General features: G+C 41.6%; 2 protein-coding genes across 5 annotated transcripts in view; one reads left to right on the forward strand and one right to left on the reverse strand.

Moving 5' to 3' along the window:
- The window catches only part of gnb1l (guanine nucleotide binding protein (G protein), beta polypeptide 1-like), a 36,658-nt gene extending 30,804 nt beyond the window's left edge, over nt 1-5,854 (forward strand). For both annotated transcript variants that reach the window (XM_024417837.2, XM_024417838.2), the window contains one exon: nt 3,726-5,854. In XM_024417837.2, the coding sequence (XP_024273605.1) occupies nt 3,726-4,007 (282 nt within the window). In that variant the 3' untranslated portion in view covers nt 4,008-5,854. The remainder of the gene's footprint in view (nt 1-3,725) is intronic.
- Nucleotides 5,855-10,433: 4,579 nt separating this feature from the next.
- On the reverse strand, nt 10,434-20,089 carry LOC112248643 (T-box transcription factor TBX1). 3 transcript variants are annotated; one of them, XM_024417840.2, is made up of 8 exons: nt 19,264-20,089; nt 17,470-17,809; nt 15,186-15,287; nt 14,768-14,939; nt 14,045-14,200; nt 12,496-12,563; nt 12,115-12,215; nt 10,434-11,543 (listed from the first exon to the last, which is right to left on the reverse strand). In XM_024417840.2, the coding sequence occupies exons 1-8, from the start codon at nt 19,583-19,585 to the stop codon at nt 11,158-11,160; spliced, it is 1,647 nt and encodes a 548-aa protein (XP_024273608.1). In that variant the 5' UTR covers nt 19,586-20,089; the 3' UTR covers nt 10,434-11,157. The 3 variants fall into 3 exon arrangements, with proteins under 3 accessions (XP_024273608.1, XP_024273607.1, XP_042176621.1); XM_024417839.2 differs by having other exon boundaries at nt 17,470-17,860; XM_042320687.1 differs by lacking the exon at nt 19,264-20,089 and having other exon boundaries at nt 17,470-18,419.
- Between the last annotated feature and the right edge of the window lie 2,998 nt (nt 20,090-23,087).

Here is a 23,087-nt window from a genome sequence, read left to right on the forward strand (position 1 = left end):
GGCTGTGACATGGGCTTATCAACATCAGATAAGGACAGAAACATGGAACTTAATTTATTACACATGGATCCTAGAGGCCGTTATCTTCTGTTCAGATGAGCCTTGGTGTCTAAACTGTTTTGTTAGTTACTTGTATGTGAGGATACCGTGTGTGTGTGTGTGTGTGTGTGTGTGTGTATTGAGCAGGGGAGAGTGCATGGATATGGATTTAGGTTGCTGCTCACTGCTGACAGACACTGCGAGATGGTTTTCTCCAGTCAGATAGACAGGTGGAGGAGAGAGAGACTGAGGTAGAGAGAAGTGGGCATAGAGAGAGACTGAGGGAGATTAGCCGTGTAAATCAGGCATGGCTGACTCTGAGAGGCCAGAGACATGATGACAGCTCTCACAGGTGGAGCTCCACATCCCTCAATCACAGCCATCTCTAACCCCAGCGCCATCTCAACCTCCCGACCCTGGCCCAGCTCCCGAATGCCAAGCATCCCCGGGTCACCAACACATACCTGCATAGACTCTCCTGTGCTGACCTGGGTTCAAATAATATTTGAAATCATTTCGCATACTTTAGGTGTGATAGGGTGAGCTTGTTTGTGGAAAATTTTACTGACACCAATAGAGAAGGCCCAAAAGTGCATATCACACCCGACTGGCACTTCAGGCAGGCTTAAGCAAACACTCAAAGTATTTCAAATAGTATTTGAACCCAGGTCTGCTCCAGTGTACCAGGAATTCTAGTGAGGCCTACATCTATCAGCCCGACAGGGAGCATAGGTCAGGTCATTACAGACTGATGTCTAATCTAGGCTGGAGGTGATGGACTGAGGGATGGATGACTTGGATCCCTTCTTTCACAGTTCCTCTGAGGCGTGGCCCAGCCGCCCCGGTGTCAAGAAATATTCTCTTTTAGTGTTTAAAAAAAAAATGTTTTGAAGGGCAGGTACAGGTGTAGCTCTTGCCTGTCCGTCACGTCCATCTCCTTTCCTCTCTCTTGAGACGGGGCCCCTGACACTGACACCCACAGTGTTATTCAGACCTGGGTGGGGTGTCAGAAATACCTGCTAGAATTCCGGAATGGAATGGACACGATCTGCTCGAGTGAGACTGTGATGATGGGACGTTTCAATAGATCAGCGTGAAACTTTGCGCTCCGTGCCAAGAAATGGTCCTCCTAAGCTATCTGCCGAGGAGCAGAGCAGACGCTCCTTTTGAACGTCCGCCTTGTCTGTCCGCTTCGCCAAGAGCAGGATCTGAACGTATGAATTTTCATTGGACCAGACCCTGTAATCTGGGGAAAGGAACGGCTTTTTGGGAAGGCCCCAGCTATGGAATTGAGCAGAGCAGGAGGTAGCCTAGTCGTGACTGACTGCTGAGATTACTGGCATTTAGACAGCAGGCCTTGTGTGTGTGTGTGTGTGTGTGTGTGTGTGTGTGTGTGTGTGTGTGTGTGTGTGTGTGTGTGTGTGTGTGTGTGTGTGTGTGTGTGTGTGTGTGTGTGTGTGTGTGTGTAACCGAGCCAGGAAAGAATGCTCAAACAGAAAAATGAATGAGTCCCAAAGACTTATTTTCATGATTTAGAGAATTTGATAGTGAGGGGGTTCAGGAACGAAGGCCTAGTAGAATCCCAAGACAAAGCTAATTGACTTTATTCATGACTGAGGTGGGGATAATGACACTGCTAGTGGATGACTACACTCACTGGAGGAAGTGCCTGATGTAGGAGGGAGGTGTGAGACAGAACCATCTAGACTACAGAAGGTTCTGCTAGAGGACAGCCCTGCAGCCATTTTCTCAGCATCATGTCTCAGATTGGAGAAAGTGTAGAGAGTATAATTAGGCTTACAACCTAACAATGGATGGACAATTACTTACTGTTTTTTTCTACGGCCATTTGCGGCTTACAACTGACCCCTTCAGTTGAAATACATTTTCCTGACACAATCTATGGGAAGCTAATCAAACAAAAATAGACAGTTGAACCTATCATTATCAAGGTCTGTAATGACAACCAGATGGAGGGGGGTTTGGGCATACCAACTTCTTGAGGTAATAATGGGATTCCAAATGATCTCTCTTTCACCCCCCAGCCACCCACCCAGCCCCACTTTGTTGAATAGTAGGTCTCTTACATGGGCTGGTCTAGTTCGGCTGACAATACGTTCCTTACTATTAGCTTGTTCTAAGTCTAGTAAGAACCCGTATTAATCCTACAAGTTATTCTAGGTTTTTGTATTGGTTCGTTGGTTGTTTTATGATCAATGACATTCCTCTGTAGTCTTTCTCCCGTTGCATTCCACTCTATCCACTAGGGTCGGGACTGGGAGGACCTGGCTTACGTCTTCCACATGCAGTGCTGTACTCCTCTGATTTTCCCATCCGGAACAGGAGCACGCAGACAAATTCTTGGCGTGTCACCTCCTGCACGAGACAATTAGTCTGCAAGGACACAGCTTATGAAGTCAAATTTTACGCTGTCCAGATTCATTTCTGCTTCCATGGCTAGATGTGGATGTCCCATGCAAACACACCAGCGTTACGCTGCGTAGTCTTTGCGAAGAACTGGGTAGAGCACGTGTGTTCCCCCTTCGGGAATGTCAGTGGTGCGTATGGCCCATTGATGGGGATCTAGGCACCATCCGTTAGAATATGTCACAATGTTTCCCCCTTTACTGAGATAAATTCAGTCTCTGGGACATTGTTGATCAGAGAATGGAAGCGGATGGTGATCTGAAGCAGGCAGACGTTACAACTGTGTGCTTCTCGGTCTCTTCTCCTGTCGACCAGTCCTTTCAATGCACATGTAATTCATCAGAGGTGCTTAAAGAAACACAGTTCTGCAAACGAGGATTTCAACAAGATGGTCTATCTCTTTATTTACTTCTCTCTCTCACTCTGTCTCTCTCCCACACTCTGTCTCTCTCTCTCACTCTGTCTCTCACTCTCTCTCTCTCTGTCTCTCACTCTGTCTCTCTCTCTCTCTCGTAAAGAAGTGACAAAAGGTATCTCAGCCCCATTTGCTCTTGCTATTGAAAACCTCCCAGCCTTTAACTCCAAACCAAATAGTTGAATTGTGAGGGATTTGCTCTCCACTACTCGTGTCGTAATGTTTTATGCCCGATGATTGAGTCCCTGGAGTTTCTTGGCCAGGTTCAACAACAATCCAGGCCTCCACTTGGACCTCAATCATCAGATCAGCTGATAATCTCTCGCTCACTCTCTTTCTCACTCTCTTTCTCCCTCTCTTTCTCCCTCTCTTTCTCCCACTATTTCTCCCTCTCTCTGTGTTATTGGGCACACTTCCCCAGACGGGAATGATTAAGTAGCTTGGTGAACTAATTGGTGTTTGATAATTATTTTTCCTCTCTCGGTTGGTTGCGCAATTCTGCTGAGTCTCATTTTAGATCACGTGTGAGACGATTGCAACAAAATGATTTCCTCAATTACTGTGCCGAAAAGGCTATTTTTAAATCTCCATGGGTTTCTGTTTTGCGTATGTTACTTAGCAACTGAAAAGCCCTGACCCATTAACAGCCTACAATGTTATACCCACATTTGAGTGCATTGCTGTGCTTTTCTTTTGTTGAAAAGTGTGTGTGTGTGTGTGTGTGTGTGTGTGTGTGCATGCTTGTGTTTGTGAAAGACTGTTCTCAGAGAGCCTCAATGTATGGATTCTTATGGTCCCTCTTCCTTCCTTGCTCTCTCTGTGGCCTTTGCTGTTCAATCCTCAGCTCCAGGAACCCGTAGCCCTTGTGAATCCTGGGATCTCCCAGCTGTGCATCCGGGGGGACCGGAAGATCGTGGCATCGGCCGGCTGGGACCATCGTGTCCGTGTGTTTGGCTGGAAGAAGCTCCGGCCCCTGGCTGTCCTCCAGCACCACACAGACATGGTGCTGAGCCTGGCCTTCTCAGACCACCAGGACCCCAGGAACAGGATGCTGGCCGCGGGCTCCAAAGACCAGCGCATCAGCCTCTGGTCCATATACAACCAGGGCAGCTCGGACACTGGGTGAGCCACTGGGCCCTGTTGGTATGTTATAGGGAGTCTTCTCGCCAGTGATTATACCAACTCTTTTACGCTCCTTTTACTATCCCAGGACTATATCTGAATGTACTGACTAGAGCTGGACTATGTGAACTACTGGGTAGGAACTTCTGTCTCAGACTGTGAAGACATTTCCGACATAGCCAAGATGGATCAGGTCAGGATGAGATGTCTTTGTGCTTCCAAACAAAAGCTGTCAAGACGGCTGGTTAGTTCTGCTAACAATTCACTGAGACTTAATTTGAACACATTATTTTTGGTCAAAACCAACTGTTTTATTGTGTTTGCTTATCTGGTAGGAGATTTGCCTGAGCGGACTTGAATTTGAGGTATAAGTCGCGCCTGAGTGACTGTGTAATCCTGTGTTGTTGATCTAGTTTAACATTGCCCTCTGCTCTGACCTACACTGCATCAGTCAAACAGGGTTAACCACAGAACTTGGACAGAAGAGACAAAGCTGTTTGTTAAGGAGGGCCACTGAACAATCTTCCCTCAACTAGAGAGGCTGTCTGTACGGATTTGCACTTAAGAGGTTACTTGTATTTTCAGTTTGGTCTTAAATGTATTTCTGTTTGTCATTGTGAGTACAATATGTTGCCCCTGTGCATTGTGGGAAAAATGTGTCAAATTCAAACTGTGATTGGATGTGTTTAAGGTTTGTGAATTACACCCCAAGTCCACCAAATGTAAATAGTATCTGCTGTGCTTTTTAACTTTTTTATTTCCTGGTTATAAATATGTTTTTCTGTACATCCACCAAGCATCAACAGTTGTATAACTGCAACCTAGAATCTAAATGAGTCTTCCTTGGTCAGGGTAGTTGAGAAGCCGTCCGGCATACTTGTTGTCAAACTACCAGAGAAAACAGATGTAATGTTTGTCTACTGGGTGTAAATGGTGTCTCTAATAATATCCCAGTGAGTCAATGAGCAGCATGGGATCTCATGTGTTACAGGGCTGCGCTGCCTACACTGCTATAAACTTCAAACAGACGTTCACATAGACATTTTGCTTCATAAAGCCCCAGTCTCCTGGGATGACCTAGACCGGACATTCTAGTTAGACTACAGGAAAAGGCCAGAGAAATCAAAGACTCCTCGCAGCAGTGAGATATTCCTCCATCCCAAGTAAGAGGAAAGAGCAAGCCGTTCATTACATGAACTAACTCCCCTGGCGCGTGCTCCGTCCTTGTCTTCCCTCCGCTCAGACTTCTCGCCGTACCTTTGTCTGTGACCTCTGCCGCGACTTCTTCAATCTCTAATAGCTTCCTACTTCTCCTGTAGACTTTGAACAAACAACAGAGGTGGCGTGGGCTGGCTTCCGTCCGTTCTCTGATAAATCAAATGCTGCTTCATTGCTGCAGATGTGTGCTGAATGGAGGAGCGACCCACAAGCTAGGGGGGAAGTCAATAAATGGAGACGAGAGGACCCCACAACAGGGCCGGACACACAATAGAACCCTGCCTCAGTCAGTTATCACCTAGCGTGTCTACCATGGCCTTGGAGGTCAAGGGTCAGCGGGCCATTGTGATTTTGAATATTTTCTTTCAGTTCAGTCGAGTATTTAGCTTAGCCTAGGCCTCTGCTATTACAGCACAGATTGTAATATACCTTGATGTATTGAATGGTGGGTTGGATTACTGGGTGATGACATGAGACGAACTGACCATGAATGTTTATAAAATAGAAATGAATAGGAATATGATGGTAAGAAAATAGTTTTCTGCTTGAGAGTGGTTAAAATGCCATGCTTTGCAGGCAGAGTCATCTTTGTTTGTCGTCTGCACACTAATATGAATGCATCACGGTTGTTTCTCTCTCTCTAGTGGTGTTTTTTATATTCAGCATAAAATGTCTGTCAGCGTTGGCAAATGGAACAAACTGTAGTTCCTTCACTCGCTTTGGGAAAATGTGAAACACTTGCTCTGCTCTCTCTGCATAACTTTTAGGTAAACGACTCCTGTAGGTCTACCTCGGCTTGTTTTTAATATCTGTCCACAGATATGCCAAGCTGCCGGGGTGCGGCAGGGGAGATGTACACAAAGGTGAAACAATCTGAGCACAGCTCTGATAGGCTTGTCACAACAGATGGGCCAGATGCAGATGAGTGTCAAATGATGCCTCTGGTTGCATTATCATTCATTCTCCTGAGTCTGTCCTCATATGGCAAGCATTTGGCATCCTATCTTCTTTGGAGCTGAAGACATCTGTGTGCATAGCTAGGCTGTACAGAAATACCAAAGATTTCACTCAAGTCTTATTTTTCTGTCTGATTGGAGTATGTTTTTCCACAGGCGGCTCAGCCTGAGACATGCCCACTCACCTTTTTAAAGCATTAGGTTAGTAGTGGGGAAACACAGGAATTAATGTCAGTATTTAGGCCTACCTGAGCTGAATGTGCATCAAAAATGAACAGTAATGGCCTTATGTCTAAAATGTAGCCTATGTATCACAGATCATTGTGAAGCATTTATTATAGTGAATATACACTGAACAAAAATATAAAAGCAACATGTAAAGTGTTGGTCCCATGTTTCATTAAGTGGAAAGAAAAAAAAATCCCCAAAATTGTCCATATGCACAAATAGCTAATTTCTCTCAAATTTGGTGCACCCATTTGTTTACATCCCTGTTAGTGAGCGTTTTTCCTTTGCCAAGAAAATCCATCCACCTGACAGATGTGGCATATCAAGAAGCTGATAAAACATGCTCATTACACAGGTGCACCTTGTGCTGGGGACAATAAAAGGCCACTCGCTCTAAAATATGTGGCTTTGTCACACAATAATGCCACAGATGTCTTGAGAAAGTGTGGCACGCTGACTGCAGGAATGTCCATCATAGCTGTTGCCCTAGAATTTAATGTTAATTTCTCTACCATAAGCCACCTCCAACTTCGTTTAAGATTATTTGGCATTATGTCCAACCGGCCTCACAACCGCAGACCATGTCTATGGCGTCGTGTGGGCGAGCAGTTTGCTATTGACAATGAACACAATTGCATTTTATCAATGTAAATTTAGGCCCATTGTCGTGTCATTCTTCTGCTGCCATTATCTCGCGTTTCAGCATGATAATGCACTGCCCCGTGTCTCAAGGATCTGTACACAATTCCTGGAAGCTGAAAATGTCCCAGTTCTTCCATGGCCTGCATACTCAGCAGACATGTCACCCATTGAGCATATTTGGGATGCTCTGGATCGACGTGTACAACCGCAAGTTCCAGTTCCAGGAGATGTGAAGATGTGCCACGCTGCATGAGGCAAATAGTGGTCACACCAGATACTGACTGATTTTCTGATCCACGCCTCTACTTTTTTTTTTTTTAAGGTATCTGTTATCAACATATTCCCAGTCATGTTAAATCCATAGATTAGGGCCTAATTTATGTATTTTAATTGACTGATTTCCTGATATGAGCTGTAACTCAGTAAAATCTTTGAAATTGTTGCATGTTGGTTTATATTTTTGTTCAAAAATAGTTTTAGTTGTAGTAGTTTAACTTTTTTTTTGCTGTTGCAAGGAGCAGCATCCAGCCCCTAAAATGAACTGCTGTTTTAGATGTATTTTTAATTCCACTTGTCCCACGGTTTGAGAGCAGGTATAGGCTACTTTATCTAGGGTGGTATGTTTACAGGGCATTTTATAAGACAAAAGTATGCATAGAAATGTAATTAATGGCAATGGAGTGTATTATCAATTCTATTTAAGAGTTATGCTACTTTTGAGCCGTAATGTAGGCTGTAGCATACCCCGTAATACAATCTGTCATGCGTAAGTGTCCAGTTTGGATTTAGTTGACGGTGATAAGTTTATGGGACTCAGAACTCACAAATATATTTTTTCACTCTAATGATATAGGCTACTGCGCATCGTCCGTCACATAAATATTCACCTTGCTCTGAGATTATTTTGTTGTGTCCAAGCGGTAATTATCTGTCAGTTATGTCCTGTCCTCACCTGGCGGCCCTCAGCGAGCGGACAGTCGGGGAATGGCGCATGTTCGGGACCACTGGCCCAACATCAAGGCGAAGCACTGCAAGGATAAACACAGCTGGGTCTACCTAACGGAAGAGTCCTCGACCAAACGGAAGAGGCCTGGGTCTCGGTGTCCTCGCCTTCCTGATGGGTCACTTCTCATTACGCCCAGCCGAAGTTCAGCTCACGCCAAGGGAGCCTCAATTCTCCAGACTGACGCTTCCTGTCCAGGTCACACAGGAACCAGGAATAATGTGAATGTGAAGGAAAATGTGTTTACGTATTTAGCAACTACAAAATGGTTAGTAACTCTGCAATAGCATTATTGTTTCGAAATTAGCGTAAGACGTTATAATATTGTAGAACCAGTCCATAACGAATCAGTGCATGATGGTAGGCCTATAAAGGCAAACTTTCGTGAATACTTTCTTTGCTTCCAAATGTATCATATAATCACACTTTTATCCTGGATTTTAGGCAAATGTAAATGTTAGAATTGTTTATACATTAGGCTTGCATTATTTTAGTTATTGAATAACTATTGTGTAAATGTGCCAATTTTTTGTAGGTTTGTAGTGTCAGGAATAACTTTCAATCGAAACAAGTATTGTTTTTCCAAGGCTAATTTGATCATCAAATTTATCGGCGTGTGTTTCAATCTTCATTTTGTTCCAACTTGGAAATATGTAGCCTAGTCTTAACCTACAGTAAAATGATTGTCTTTTGAAAAACGATTTCCCTCAAACGAGAGCAGCTCTTATTCCATGATATTCCCGAAATCCACGCGTTCAGGTCTCTGTTGGTGTTAGTACCCTAAACAGAATGTATACGATCAATTAGTTGACGGTCAAATGAGTGGACATGATTTACGCTTCGATTCCTTCACAAGTCATTTAACAGGCAGAGGTCAACCTGCGCACGGGCGTCCTTTTCACCTACCTTGGACCCTTCGGCATCTGCAATGCGCTTGAAGAGAAGATGCATACTTGAAATGAATCATGACGTCTCCTATTGTCATGATTGTCCCAGATCCCCGAACAGCATGTTATTTTAGCAAGAATTATTCTTGACAACAAAGCATCCTTTATATGACCGATTTCTAATAGAGACAGCACTGCACGGAATATGAATGTGTGTTTTTGGCTAGTGATCCTTTTTAAGCAAAAAAAATAGCACGACTGTGGCAATTCATGTGAGGAATAGATCCTTTAAATGTCCAACGCAGCCGTTTTTAATATCGATATCAAATCATTTCTGGATAACAATTAAGTAGATTTACTGTGATTTTTTTTCCCCAATTTAAGTGGTAAATATTTTTTTTTTTGCTTCAGAGCAATTTCTCAAGCAAGAATTCTGCTTTGACTGTCTGGGAGTGGTCACGTGTTTGACTGCACCGGGCCTTTAGGAGGAAATGTTTAATGTTTTTTTATTGTCTGTGTAGAAGAGACAGAGTGGGTATTTTTCTGGGAAGTCAGATGGTTGGCTGTATGACCTGTTGTTCATGGTTAAAGCTATTCCCGCTCCTGATATTGTAGATGATTATAAGTTAAAGTTGAATGTTGATAATACGTTTGAATCCATACTGCACTATTTTGTTTTCTCAATAAATTAATGAATCGTGGTCTGACCAATTGACATCTGGTTGCAAAAATATTTTGTTTTATAGCCTACACTTTTTTGTTTAATTTGCCAACAATATTTTGAAATATATATTTTTGTAAATCTAAAAATTGCATCTAGGCCTACACATGTTTATTACATTTAAAGCTAAAAAAAACTTTTTTTTTTGTTTCAGAACAAGAAATAAGAAATGTTTGATTTAATACATTTGGGTTGGATAGAATTCCTGATTGAGTATCAAATTTTGTTGCTGGGTTGCTCAATGGCATGCCTAGTTGATTTTACTGTTTTTTGCCTTTATTTTCACACACACACACACAATCCACACACACACAATCCACACACACACTTGCCCAAGCACACAACCCACATATATACATGTGCACACAGAACACACACTTGTGCGTGCCTACACACACACACACACACACACACACACAGACAATTAAGGGGCTTGGCCTTTCCATGTGTGTGTTTACCTTTTGGAAGTATGGTCCTATTACTGTGCAACTATGAGTGTGTATGTGTAGCGTGATTCCTCTTCTATGCAACACACCATTTGAATAATTCTGTAGACCCAGGTGTGGATGTTGACCTTTTGAACTGTAGCATATCGGTCGGTGTTCAACCTAATGTTTAGACAGGTTCCAAGTCCCCTCTCTCTCACACATACACTGAACACCATAATCCAACTGGGTAAATCCAGTTTGAGGAAACAGAATAATGCAATCAATGAGGCAAGGTCTTTCCTGGCCCCGTGATAGCACACAGGCAGGGAGGACTCGTGCTTTATGAATTAAAAGTTAAGAATGTGATGTTTATTTTACAGTTACAGAACAGTCATGCTGCTGCTTTATTTACTTAGAATTGCTGCAAGTCAGTGCCATGGTACAAGCTTCTCAGGGCTGCATCTCAGGATGGTTAAAAAAATCAAATCCATTTTTTTTTTCTCGAACAAAAAAAAACATTTCAAAGGCATTTTAACACCTATCTGATGAGCTCAACATGCAAATATCTTGTATATTTATGGAAGCTTGATTGACTATATAACATATGGCTTTTTTGAAAGCAAAAAAAAAAACAAAGTGCATCCAACACAAAAAAATAATAATTTCCAGTCCGTGATAATGCATCATCCATGTTTTAAGAGAGGGCTCACTGTCTGCTTCGCTCTACCTCACAGGAAAAAGGTACCCTCATATAGAGCTATTGCTGTCAACGTTCAGAGGTCAAGACAGACCGCTGCTTGGGCTCAGAAGGCAGTCTGTACTTCCTGCCAAGATGCGTTTCCCTAAAATAAATACGGAAGTTTTTGTCTCTCTGAGGGGTGGAGGGTATCCAGCAACAGGAGAGCACCGCGCAATCTCCCGACTCACTTGACATTGCATCAGCCATGAAGACAGAGTTGTGTTGTCCCTCCCCTCCTGTGTGTTTGCTTTTCCACAGCGCTAGCTAGCTAGTAGCGGTGGCCCAGGTGTGTCGGCCATGGGCAGCGGCTGCCAGCTACAGCTAAACATTCATTATCTTGGCCCGTAGTCATAGTTAGATGGGGCGCTGGTGGCAGAGTACATGTTAGCTGTGGCTGGGTTCATGTGGTGGTGGTACGTGTGTCCTCTGATGCCGGGTAAAGGGTACGGCGATGGCCGGGTCTTAGCCCCAAGGTAGTGTTCGTAGGATGTGGGGTACTTGTATGGGTGGTGATGCAGGGTGTCTGGGGCCAGCGGGTGGCCGTCCGGGGTACGCAAGTCGTGGGGAGGGCTGGGCCGGCCGCTGGTGAGGGGGACAGCGTGGAGGCCTCCTGGGATGGGGAGAGCGGGGCTGAGGACGCGTGACATCAGCTGATGGGCGGGGTCGGCGTGCATCGGCGTACCACTGGGGTCCCGGTCGTAGTCCCGCCTACTGTCCTCTAACGTCAACAACAAACAATAGCAGACAGTCAGAGATCGGCAAAACCTTTATTTAACTAGGCCAGTCAGTTCAGAACAAATTTGTATTTACAATGAGGGCCTACCCCGGCCAAACGTTAACCCAGACGACATTGGGCCAATTGTGCACCGCCCTATGGGACTCCCAATCATGGCCGGTTGTGATACAGCCTGGAATCAAACCAGGGTCTGTAGTGATGCCTCTAGCACTCAGATACAGTGCCTTAGACCTCTGCGCCACTAACACATTAGCCAAGTCAAGAGCAAGCACACCAAAGCATCCTGATCTGTGGTAATACAATGCATTTCTATAATTCTGCAATCTACATTGTGAAAGTTACATTTACTGTAGGTGATATCTGTTCTATATTTTTCATGGATATGAACTTATGAAAGCAAAACTTTACTCGTATTTCAGTTATAGTATTGCTAAATTAAGATGAAATGTGTACATTTGTTCTAAAAGATCATTCCTGGATTAATTTGGTCTCTCGGTGAAGGTAATGAACTTGTTAATTATATTCCTCATCTGAGAAAGGGAGGGCTACAGACCTTTTTCTGAGCTGTTCTGCTGTGGGGGAGACGACATTGGGTTCCTTGTTCTTGCAAAGGCACTCATAATTGGCAGAGAGCCTGGCCTGTGATTCCTGGGCCTGGAGCAGAGAGAGTGAATTCAGTTACACTGTCAAATATTTTGTGTGTCAAAAACGCCAATAGCTTTATTATGTATTAAGATAGAGGATGAACATTAACAGAGCCACAAGACACAAATAATTAAATGGGATTTATTTATGTATGACATTGGCTGTAAATAGACTAGCACATTTCATATTCACTGGGTCCGTTAAAACAAGTTGAGGCAGTTTTGTGAAAATTAATCAGATTGTTACTGATAAATTGAGTAGACCTAAATGGAGTTTAAAGTTTTCTCACCAGTCCTCCGGATCACAGTCCCTGAAGCCCTTTGCAAAAGGATTACTGGCGATTTTCAGCTGCGTGATCTACAACCAGAAGGACAAAGTCAGGTAAACCTCCATGTCAAAGTAGAAAGTCCAACCCAGAACAACACGCATTACGTGCGGCGTTTAGGTTATTATTAGGGTTAAATACATAACATTCGAACGTGTAATATTCACGAAATATAATGTAGCCTACGCCTACTCAACACGAAAAAAATTGAGCGGAACGTGTATCTGCCTATGGCGTGATATAGGCTTAACTAGTGAGGGTCAAAGCGTTTACTGTTACGTTGCCATAAAGAACGATGCTATAGCCGCTCCCCCTTTCCCTTGTATAGAAACATGCCTATTATAATCAACATGTTAAAAGGTAGGTAAGGAATCTTTTAACATAGTCTTCAAATATAAAACGTATTTTTGTAATGATGGCTAGGCCTTTGCCTACAGAATTACAGTTTAGTCATAAGAAGTGTTTTATTGTGGCCTTGACACTGAATAAAAATGTCAGCTGAACATGTCATTTTTTATAATTGACGAGGCTAATAGTTTTGTACATCCGCGAATGAAGTTATGTGGTCATGAATTTCCGGAATGAGTTGAACAACAAAATGAATGCCCCTTAGTTTGCGTAGAAGACCAGTTGGATACGAAGGGGTCAAACAGATAGAACACATATCAGGAAAGACGGAGGAAAAAAGAGAAACTGGACAGCTGTGCAGGGGCATCAGTGACACAGATCATTTTCAGTCGCAAAAATATCACGTAAAGGAATTATGTTCAGTTATTTGATACAATAAAATATTTTGTGAAAAGTTAACGGGGATCAAACTGAAATGGGAGGGATCAAAAGAAGAGGGAAGAATCAGATGTTCCGTAAAATGAATAAGGCTTTTTTTTCACGGTCAGAAAAGCGTTTTTTGGCCTATAGCCTATTTCTTAAATGTGTTTGTCATGTCTTTAATTTAAAGTTTGTCAGAATAATCCATAATCTATTTCACTGAGGTATAAATACTATTTTTAGTCATTTTTTTAATGTGGCCTACATTGTTTTATGAAATAAAGCCATGTTTTCTTGCAACGAATGCTGTTAGGTTGTGCCTTGTTCGAAATATGGAAGGGTCAAATAATGCATATATGAATAAAATATATATATTTGCGATCCTTGCGTCAGTTATAGGTTATTCGTTTGTCAATATAATTATTTGTCCTGCAAATTATTAGGTTAATTACTAATCTAATACAAGTTTATAACCTAACAGATCCCTATTCGTTTTACTTCATTATTATAGAAATACAGGGAAACAGGCTGGCCCCACGATTATCCTGTTGTTTAAGGCCTGCTGATTTATATTTGGCTTCATTCGTTTATACTTTTTAAATTGTCCCATGTTGTAAAAACACTGCCTGTTCACGAAATACAGTGTAAAACTAACAACAACAATAACAACCATCTATTATCGTGTTATAATATGTTACAATGTGTGTTATTATATCTGCATAGCACATAGAGGGCGATATCTTACCCTGTGGTTTTGGTATGCTGTTACCGCCGTGAAACGTGTTTCCTCAAAAACAAAGGTCTTGTAATTCTCCTCCGCATACTTCTCGCTGTCTTTGCGTGGGTCCACATAGACGACGTGGAACCTTGGCTGGTATCTGTGCATTGAGTTTAGAATTATCTGCAGAGGGAGAGAGAGGAATAGGTTAGGCCTATTTTACTTAACTCAATGGATATTTGTCGATTGTGATATCTCTAAATAGTGTTTTCGAAATCCCATGTTGGCTCGGCAACGCAAAGGTCAGTTAATTAATGAATGAGCATAATTCTAACGGAAGTCAATAGATTTTCCGCACTATAGGCCTACCATTTTACGCACAACCAAATGTATCAAATTACGCATGGATTAAAATGATGTCAAATCAAAAAGATGAACTAGACCTATATAATTACCCAGAGCTATCCAACACAAATGGGTAAACTGGAAAACTGTTGTTGTGTAGTTTAGGAAATGTGAAAGAATTGTGCCGTGGAAACTATTTGGCGCACAGACATTCACCTGTGCAGGTATAGTTATTTTGAATCATGCTCTCTTTAAAGCCATTTGAAAGCAGATGGAATCAGTTCAAATTAATACTTTCAAATAGTATGATTTCATGTGACATGTGGCGTATAGGATATGGGCTATAACGTCTTACTCATAGATACACTATTTAGTAAACCAGGGTCTTCGCTGCAATATACTTACATGTCCATTGTCATCCAGTAAATTGTTAGTGAGTTTTAGTTTATCGAATGAGACTATCTGCTTCATCCACTGTGCGCCCTTGGCTGGAGAGTCCGGGTGGTAGTGAACTCTCCCCGGAGTAGCAGGGTCAGCTTTACCCGCCACCAGCCACGAGGAGCTGTGGAAAGCATACCTATGAAAGGAAGATGAAACACGAGCAACATTTTCACCGAGTTTACAGGGGGTCTCAATGGATTGTAATTCCTACGTTCTGTTTTCCAATTAAATGCATTGTCTCGGGCCCACTGTGAGTTGGATGCACGTCCACTGGAACTATAGGCCATTGCCCTACACCACTGCAACTAATGTTCACTGGCACAAAATATTTCCCAAGAAAACTGTAGATTTGTATCTTGTTCATTTGGTAAATAAAACGTACCTGTATCTTTTGTCGTCGACTGGTAAGAAATCCATTAGCAGCATGTAGTCTGCCATAGGATCCATTCCAAATATTTTCACTTGAAACGTAGGAAACATTCGCCTGACAGAGAAAACACATGGATATATTCAAATCAGTTTTCTTTGACTTGGCTCTATCATTGTGTGGGCTGATCTGCAAGTGTTTGTCACTTGGGTGTACTTGCGATTTTGAGAAATTCCCATCAGGATATGAGCAATATGTTGTGATATGCTTTTTGATAACATATTGGGTTTTTACAACAGTCGAAAATATTATTTCACCCGCAGCCACAACCGTATTGTTATGTTTTTTGGGGGGGTTGTTGTTGCAGTAGGCCTACATGATGTTATGACGCCTTCCTATTCCACAAAAAAAGCAGGCCCGGGATTTTAGGCCTATACTGTGTATGACGCGTTTTAATGGGTGGATAAACGACGTGCTACATTTTTGGTTAACCCAAATGACGCTTAGCTTTATATAATACTGCACATCCACTTGCATTTCTCTTCTACCCTTTGATGGATTCCAGTCATTTATACGCACGAGGGGCTGTTCTTTTCCCCCGTCTCTTTAATAAATATGCCTACTTTCTCTTTCTCCTGATCACACTCGCATGAGGGGTGTATCATACAGTAAAACGTTTTATTGTGTGTGGAGTAAATCGCCAAACCAGTGAAAGTGATCCTAAAATCACCGCTCAATTAACGTCAGTGTCTATTCAAGGCTGCAGTTGTGGATAGGTGAGGTTAAAGTAGCTTTTAAAGTACCCTCCCTCGGATCTTGTGTTGCTTAGTATCTCGGGAATGACAGATGTTTTTCTGCTGTCACCCTATAGGTAAACTGAGCCGGCTTAAATGCCGTCTCTTATGTAGCTCAAATCCATAAAACACAACTGTAAATATTGAATTTTTAAAAACGCAGTTATTAAAACTTAACTGATAGATATGGCAAGTGGACCTAGTCATACAGCGAATTAATCGATATGTTTTTTTGACTGATATTACAATTCCATCAAATATTGTGTTGCTCTGTTGCCTATGAGAAAGCATAGAAATCAAGTTATATTAGAGCAAGAAATGGGTTATAGTCCTGTCATTTTACTATTATGTGGAATGTTTACAGTAGGAAGTTATTTTTATGCGAACATCGGCCTATTTCAAAACTTTCACTCGCTTTTGAAAAGCGCTAAATGCTGCATTTCAGGAGGGTATCAAGAGTAAACCGTAACCGTAAAATAACTATAGCACCAAAGGAACCTCGTTATTCATTGCCCGAATAAAGTCGAATTCTGGACCGTTCTCTATCTGTTTGAACAATCTAATGTAGCATCCCCTAATTCACTGTAGTGAGACTCAGTGGACTAATGTTTATGTTTGAGTGCCGCTGCTTTGTTGGTTAACGCATATACCCAAGGCCTACTGCGACCCTAATGGTCTTATAACGATCTGTGACATTGGCGCGTAAATCGGGGTTTAGGGTTCCAGAAATAAATGCCTTGGGTATGGTGTTATGACTCAGAATAGGAAAGCTCAAGTTCACATTTTGTGCGGTGAGTTTATGTCAAGGAAAGCACGACCCATTTAGGGGGAAACAGAAGGGCATTTACCCGTACAATTCTTCTCTAAAATGCATGCGTAAACTGTTGGATAAATATCGTAATATTATTCAGTCGGAAATATTGAGCTTTCTCTGCGCAAGCATGTAGGCCGTTTTGAATGTATTTGTGGGGAAATAGCATAGTCTTAATTGTATCTACTACTACAAATAAAAATGCTTAATTTAAGAGAATGCTTAACATACTAATAAGCTAATAGGCATATTTGATTCCGTTCCAATCTGTCTAGAAATTTTATCAGGGCTCTGTCTGTCTATTGGCTGGAGTTAATTATATTATAACACTACAGAATATTCCTTAAATCGTTTATTAGTGAATAATTTGTCTAGGTAGTATCGTAAAATGTGACGAGCTATTAAAAAAACATGATCTGAAAGATGTTTTCAGTAGATCCAAAGCCTGGATATTGCTGCGTAATTTCCATTGCAGCATCACACCAACATCTTTCAGATCAATTGACTATACACACCGACTTTAAATATCTCCCAACATATCTCATGATTTGCGTTGTATGTGCGAGCTCTCAGGGGATACATTTGAAATGGGCAACTAAATATTTCTTCATGTATAACATAAGCTCATATCTGGAGGCCCAGTGCAGCCTAACCCAGTGAAGCCTGCATGTATCTTGGTGTAAATTCCACTCACCTTCCAGCCTTGGTAACGATCATCTCTGTTCCCAGCTGATTAAATTCATCCCATAAAGCTTTCATCTCCAACTGAACGTTAATGTTGGCCACCTTAGGGTTCTTTTTCACCAGAGACTTGCTGTTCGGCGTGGAGCTAGAGGACGACGAGGAACAGTTGGAAGTTCCGGTGTCGCTGTGCTGGGCCTGGGCCGGGTTCGACCCCGAGTAGTTGTAGCTGTGTTGAGCGGCCGGGCAGGGCTCAAAGTGGGTTTCATGTTGGCTGTAGGGGTCCCCGGGGGACGGGGAGAGATGGTAACTTCCTGACGTGTTGAGGCTGCTTAGGCTGCTAGTAGTGAAGGCTGCAACATCGCAAAAATGGGACAGCTGCGTCAGCCACGGACTGGATATTGCTGAAATCATTCCAAAAGCTGGATTTTACTATATGCGTTGCACTTGTGGATAGAAATAAAACAACAACCCTGAAAAGCAGTTGTAGGCTCGCGTTATTTTCTTCAACGTCAAACACCCTTTATAAATGTTCGAGTAGTTTTACAATAGTGTGTCTTAGTGTTTTCTGCGTTCATTAATCATCGCTGTTGCATCCGATGCTGTAATAAACCACAGCCTACATCCTAAAATGTCTGTTACAGTTACAGAATTTGATCGCAGCATTTCTCGCAAAACGTCCAAATAGTGAAAAAAAGTTGATTCAGAACTTGTTTTTTTCGGCGACCCTAATTATAATTCCCAATCCTGATCAGAAATGGTTTTGTAGAACTATAACCCTGGGCACACGCAAGTTGTTTTTTCGAGGGATTGTGTTCAAAAGTATTCCAGGCGGCCTCTGCTCTGCTGCCCTACTGCAGTATGATACACTGCAATCCAGACTTCTTCTCTCTTATCTAGGGCCTCCCCTTCACGATAAAAAGAGGTCTTATTTCTATTTAGATAAGGAACTGCAGGTAAAGTCCCTTTCCCCGCCTGCCTTGGGACGAGACTGATTGACAGTGAAGTGCGCCCCTTTTTAATGGGCTTTCCGGCACCCATTTACTTTTGGATAAGGGAATCGCCCACATCGACTTCCCGTAACAATAGACGGGATAGCTGGCACAGTGGAGGGTAAACGTTTTTACAAGGTAAACAAACACTTATTTGCATGCACAAACAAACACATAAGGTTATTTCGAGGTGAATTGTATGTTACATTGTTTTGCCAAATGGAACTGGGATAAGGGACACATGCCAATGTGTTGGATATAGGCCTATCAACTGTTTTTACCATTAATACGAACTGGTGCCCCATGTAAGGCTACCCCGGCCACTAACTTCGCGTTCCCTAATTTCAAAATGTGTTATCGGGCTCTTTTCTTCTCTGTAAGTAGTATTTACGAACTCACTGTGATTTGAAATGCAACTGAAATCCCTATTTTGACAAGATATGTCAGTTCTATGAATATAGGCTACATGTAGTCTATGATTACTGGGTGTTTTAAAAGTTGTGATTCGTTTATTAGTTATAACTTCTTATCGTCATATGCATCATAATTCTCCCCGAACTTTCCTATTGCCTACTGGGTGTGACTTTTCGGGAATATCTTCATAGATCCCTATTTTTTTTTTAATATTCTACTCCAGTATCAACATTGCTTAAGTTATGCATTTCATATCTACACTAACGCAAACATGGTTGCTCAATTTGAGGATATTACGGGAACAAGATCACATCTACATGCAACAAGAACCTGAGATGATCAACAAACAAACTTAACGCAGGCAAATATTTACACGGTTATTGTTAAGACCGCGCTCGTACCTTCCATTTCCCTGGTGACAGTGCTGTAGTGCATTTTCAATGAACTGTAACAGTCGTGCTGGTGTTGCTTGTCCAGGCCAATACCGTGTTTGTCAAATGTTGCGTTTCCTGCTTGCTCTGCAGCTGAAATCAGAGAGGCTATACTGAAAGCATTTGCCTTTGGAGAGAGGGGACCGCTGTCGTCCATAGGCGAGAAATGAATTCGAGAAAAGCCGTCTCTCCTCTGCTTCCTTTCTGCTCTATTCCAGAAAGCAGGAGACAAGACACAATGCGCAGGAACATACGCTACAATAGTTATAGTTTTACATTTCGCCTCTAACATTCGTTGGTAGCCTATTCAGGGACCTTTCGGCGAAGTAGTCTATGAGTAACTCCGCTGGTTTCAAAGCAAAGTATTCCCACGGAATCTTTTTGAAGATTTGAACAACTTTAAAAACTTTTCCCTTGCACGAATTCAATTGATATGCCCAAACACATCCACTTCTATTAAAACATCGTTCATACGCAGAGAGCTGTTCCCTTCTTCCCCCATTCGGTGGCTGGGTGATGTCATAAGAGTTCGCTAGTCTGCCTTGAGGAGAAGCTACCGCAGAGAGAGAGAATGTCAAAAGTGAGAGCTCCACGCCTCCCATGCAGGGCTCGAAAAAAAGTGTGCACGCTTTGACTGGAACTTTTATTTGAATAAGACCTTGTCAATCAATGTGCCAAATGTTTTATTCATTTTACAACAACACAAATGTAACGTCATTGCGGATGTCAGACTTCAAAGTACTGCGATTGTACAGTGAATTATATGTTTAGGTTCTTTGGTTGTGCAAGGATAGCGCGCGTAATTTCCAAATAGTCTACTTTGGACATGTGGGCGTTGTTGTCCCCTCCTGTCTAATGAACTAGCCTATGCATTGTCGTGTTGTCATCCCTACTTTTATAGAGGTAGGAATAGTGTATTCATTTAGGGTTATAGTCAATGAATTCACTCCCACACACTCACTCACTCATTAATTGTACGCATTGCCTAGTTGGTGCAATGTCTGGCCCAAACCGAAAGGCCTACATGATCTCACCACCAGACAATTTTAAGCAATATGGATAATATCATTATGATGTGTCCACTAAATGCATTTTTTTTTACATCTCGCAACGTTTACAGATTTTCTCAAACGTAGGATAATGTAGTTTGTGGCTTGCCATGGTGGACTGTAAACAAAGTTCAGCGCAAGTGTTAATAAAGTCACTAGGGGCTGCTGTCCTGGGAGCCTGTCTGTAACGCAAGGAGAGCTGCCATCATGCGCGATCCTAGGCACTTGACCATTATCTTGCGTTTACAGTAGGCCTATCGGGTTATCAGCTTATCAAGCTTCATAATTAATTAATAGTAACAAAAGTTATGTTTTGTTGAGCTTCTGCGATAGCAACTGGGGTTTAGTCTAATTTACACTTGGGCGATTGAATAACTTGCGGCCCGCAGCGGGCTACTAATGGGATAACCTAGTTAGCGGCACCGCTGTTGTCTTTGCGGATCAGCCCTATTTGTTTTGGATGTTTGTCTTGGTGCTATCGAGCATAAATAAACTACTGTGGTGAACTGTTGTTTTTAAGTGTAGAATTATACAGAACTATTTGGATCGTTAATATATTTGGCCAACATAATTAACTAATGCAAATAACCATGGAAAGGGACACATCTATTTAACAGCAAGCAATCCCTGATTTATTTTCCTATTTGTTTAATTACGACAGTATCTAAACATATAGGCCCTACACTTAAGATGTATGTTGTTATACAGTAGCAGGCAGCTTAAAATGCATAACCATTTGATAGCCTAATAGACCTAAACCATCTAGATAGGATATAATACACAATGTTGTGTATTTATTGTTGTATTCCTATATAGTCTATAGGCCTATCTGGTTACTATGCTATATTGATATTTCAAGAAAATGCAAGACTAACAACGTATCAAGTAGTCCACCTCAATACAACGCGGCCATTTCCTTATTTTTATCAGATGATGCCATTGATACCAACTCACTTCATCATTGCCAAGTCGGAAGCGTCCTTTGTAAATACCCAGGTGATAACAGACAAAATACAGAACCTGATAAAATAGGAAGACTGTTTAGGAATTCGATTGAAGGCCTTGGCGCACTGGTGGGAGGAGAATGAAAACAGTGGACTTATTCATGCGTTTTGCATGAATACTTAAGACGAGTTAATAGATACATTTCCGAATTATTGAGAGAAATGGTTTGTAATATTAAAACATATATTTTCATTAGGCTACCAGGACACTTGAGTGGACAAAGTCTAAACATCTTTCCGAATGAGTTTCCTGATGTTGAGCCTGTCAGTGTTTTAATTTCACTCACAAACCCAATTAGACTATAAATGTTAAACCCTATAAACCTATAGGTAGGTTATATAGGACTACTTTCACATCGCGAATAAGAAACAAAATAGGTGTAACCCAACGCATTGGTGGATAGGCTATACTGCACCAAACGTTTAACCCTTTTTTAATGTCCATATTAATTGTAAGTATAATGGAAATGTTTCCTGAACATTTGAATCGGGTATTTTACATTTATTCAAAGCGTGGTTAAGTTTCGCGGGACTCCACAGCCCCGGCCATGTTTCCTGTTATGACTCCTGCTGGCTCCTCACTCTACACCAGGTGTGCCTGTTGCTTCTTCGCATAGCTTACCGTAGTACCTCTAAAAAAATTTGCAGTTCTGTTGTGCGCAGTGAGAAGCATCCCGTCGTTGTTACTAGTGTGTTATGGAAAGTAATTAGCAATAGGCCTACTTTAGCTCTCCAGTCTCTAGGTGCAGCAAGACATCCTCCATAGCATATTCCGATTCACTTCATTGAGCACTTGGGGGCAAGTTCCCTAACCGATTAACAGGCAGCCAACCAATTTTAAATTTAATTAAACATATGAATTTTGTGAGGCATATTTTTATCTCATCCAATGCCAGTTAGTCAAAGGATCATGTGGTTTTCACGAGCGAACTCCTTTCTTTTGTCAAACACACATTCAAAGATGGTTGAAAGGAGGTGAATGTTGGAAGGTTAGCTAAACCTAACCTTGTTAATCACGCATTTTCAGTAGGGTACTAATTGTGTGTAAAATGTTGTTGACCTCTGACACATAATTTTGTAATGATGAAATTCTAAAAATATTGTTTTATAATTTTAGGAACTATTGAAAAAGATGCTCTACCAGGCGGTTGAGTTGCCCATTAAAGCAATGTTTAGTCAAAGCTAGCTATTATTGACAATAGAGAAATATTGTTATGTTATTTTTTGGTCTGTGCAAATAGAAAACATTTTCACATTCATATCAGTAGCTAATATACTGTATGCCTGTTATGTTCAATATGTTTCACAATATGATTCAGTCGATGTCATTTTACAGGTATTATGAGCATATGAACCATAAACACATACATTTACATAAATTTGAATATTCATATGTTGGAACGCATGTAGGATTATCATTTTATTCATATTTGATATCGGTCCTCATTTAACTAGGCCTGTCTTCATTATAAATCACTGAAGCAGACAATGTTAATGCATTTTTTTTGTTGTTGATTAAGTCTACCCTAATTGGGCAGTTAACCGGCTAGTTGAGATGTTTGCAATGCGTTAACTATCAAATGTTAAGTCATGAAAATGCAAATTATTAATTTATGGCCTATATTAAGGCTAAATAGGCCTACAGATAGTTTTCAGAAATATTTTTTCATAGTCTATATATTTCTTGGTGTGCCACTTTAAGGGTTAATTTGTTGGTCGGCTACAATTAAATTATTCTATT

Source organism: Oncorhynchus tshawytscha, linkage group LG04, assembly GCF_018296145.1.
Source record: "Oncorhynchus tshawytscha isolate Ot180627B linkage group LG04, Otsh_v2.0, whole genome shotgun sequence".
NCBI classification, from domain to species: Eukaryota; Metazoa; Chordata; class Actinopteri; order Salmoniformes; family Salmonidae; genus Oncorhynchus; species Oncorhynchus tshawytscha.

Bases quoted from the DNA above. Each gene is read 5' to 3' on its own strand.
- LOC112248643 (XM_024417839.2), bottom strand. From the start codon at position 19,585: ATGTTAGAGGCGAAATGTAAAACTATAACTATTGTAGCGTATGTTCCT. The intron at 17,861-19,263 runs GTACGAGCGCGG...GAATGATTTCAG, and splicing joins TGTCACCAGGGAAATGGAAG to CAATATCCAGTCCGTGGCTG. The intron at 12,564-14,044 runs GTAAGATATCGC...TTCTGGTTGTAG, and splicing joins CAGCATACCAAAACCACAGG to ATCACGCAGCTGAAAATCGC.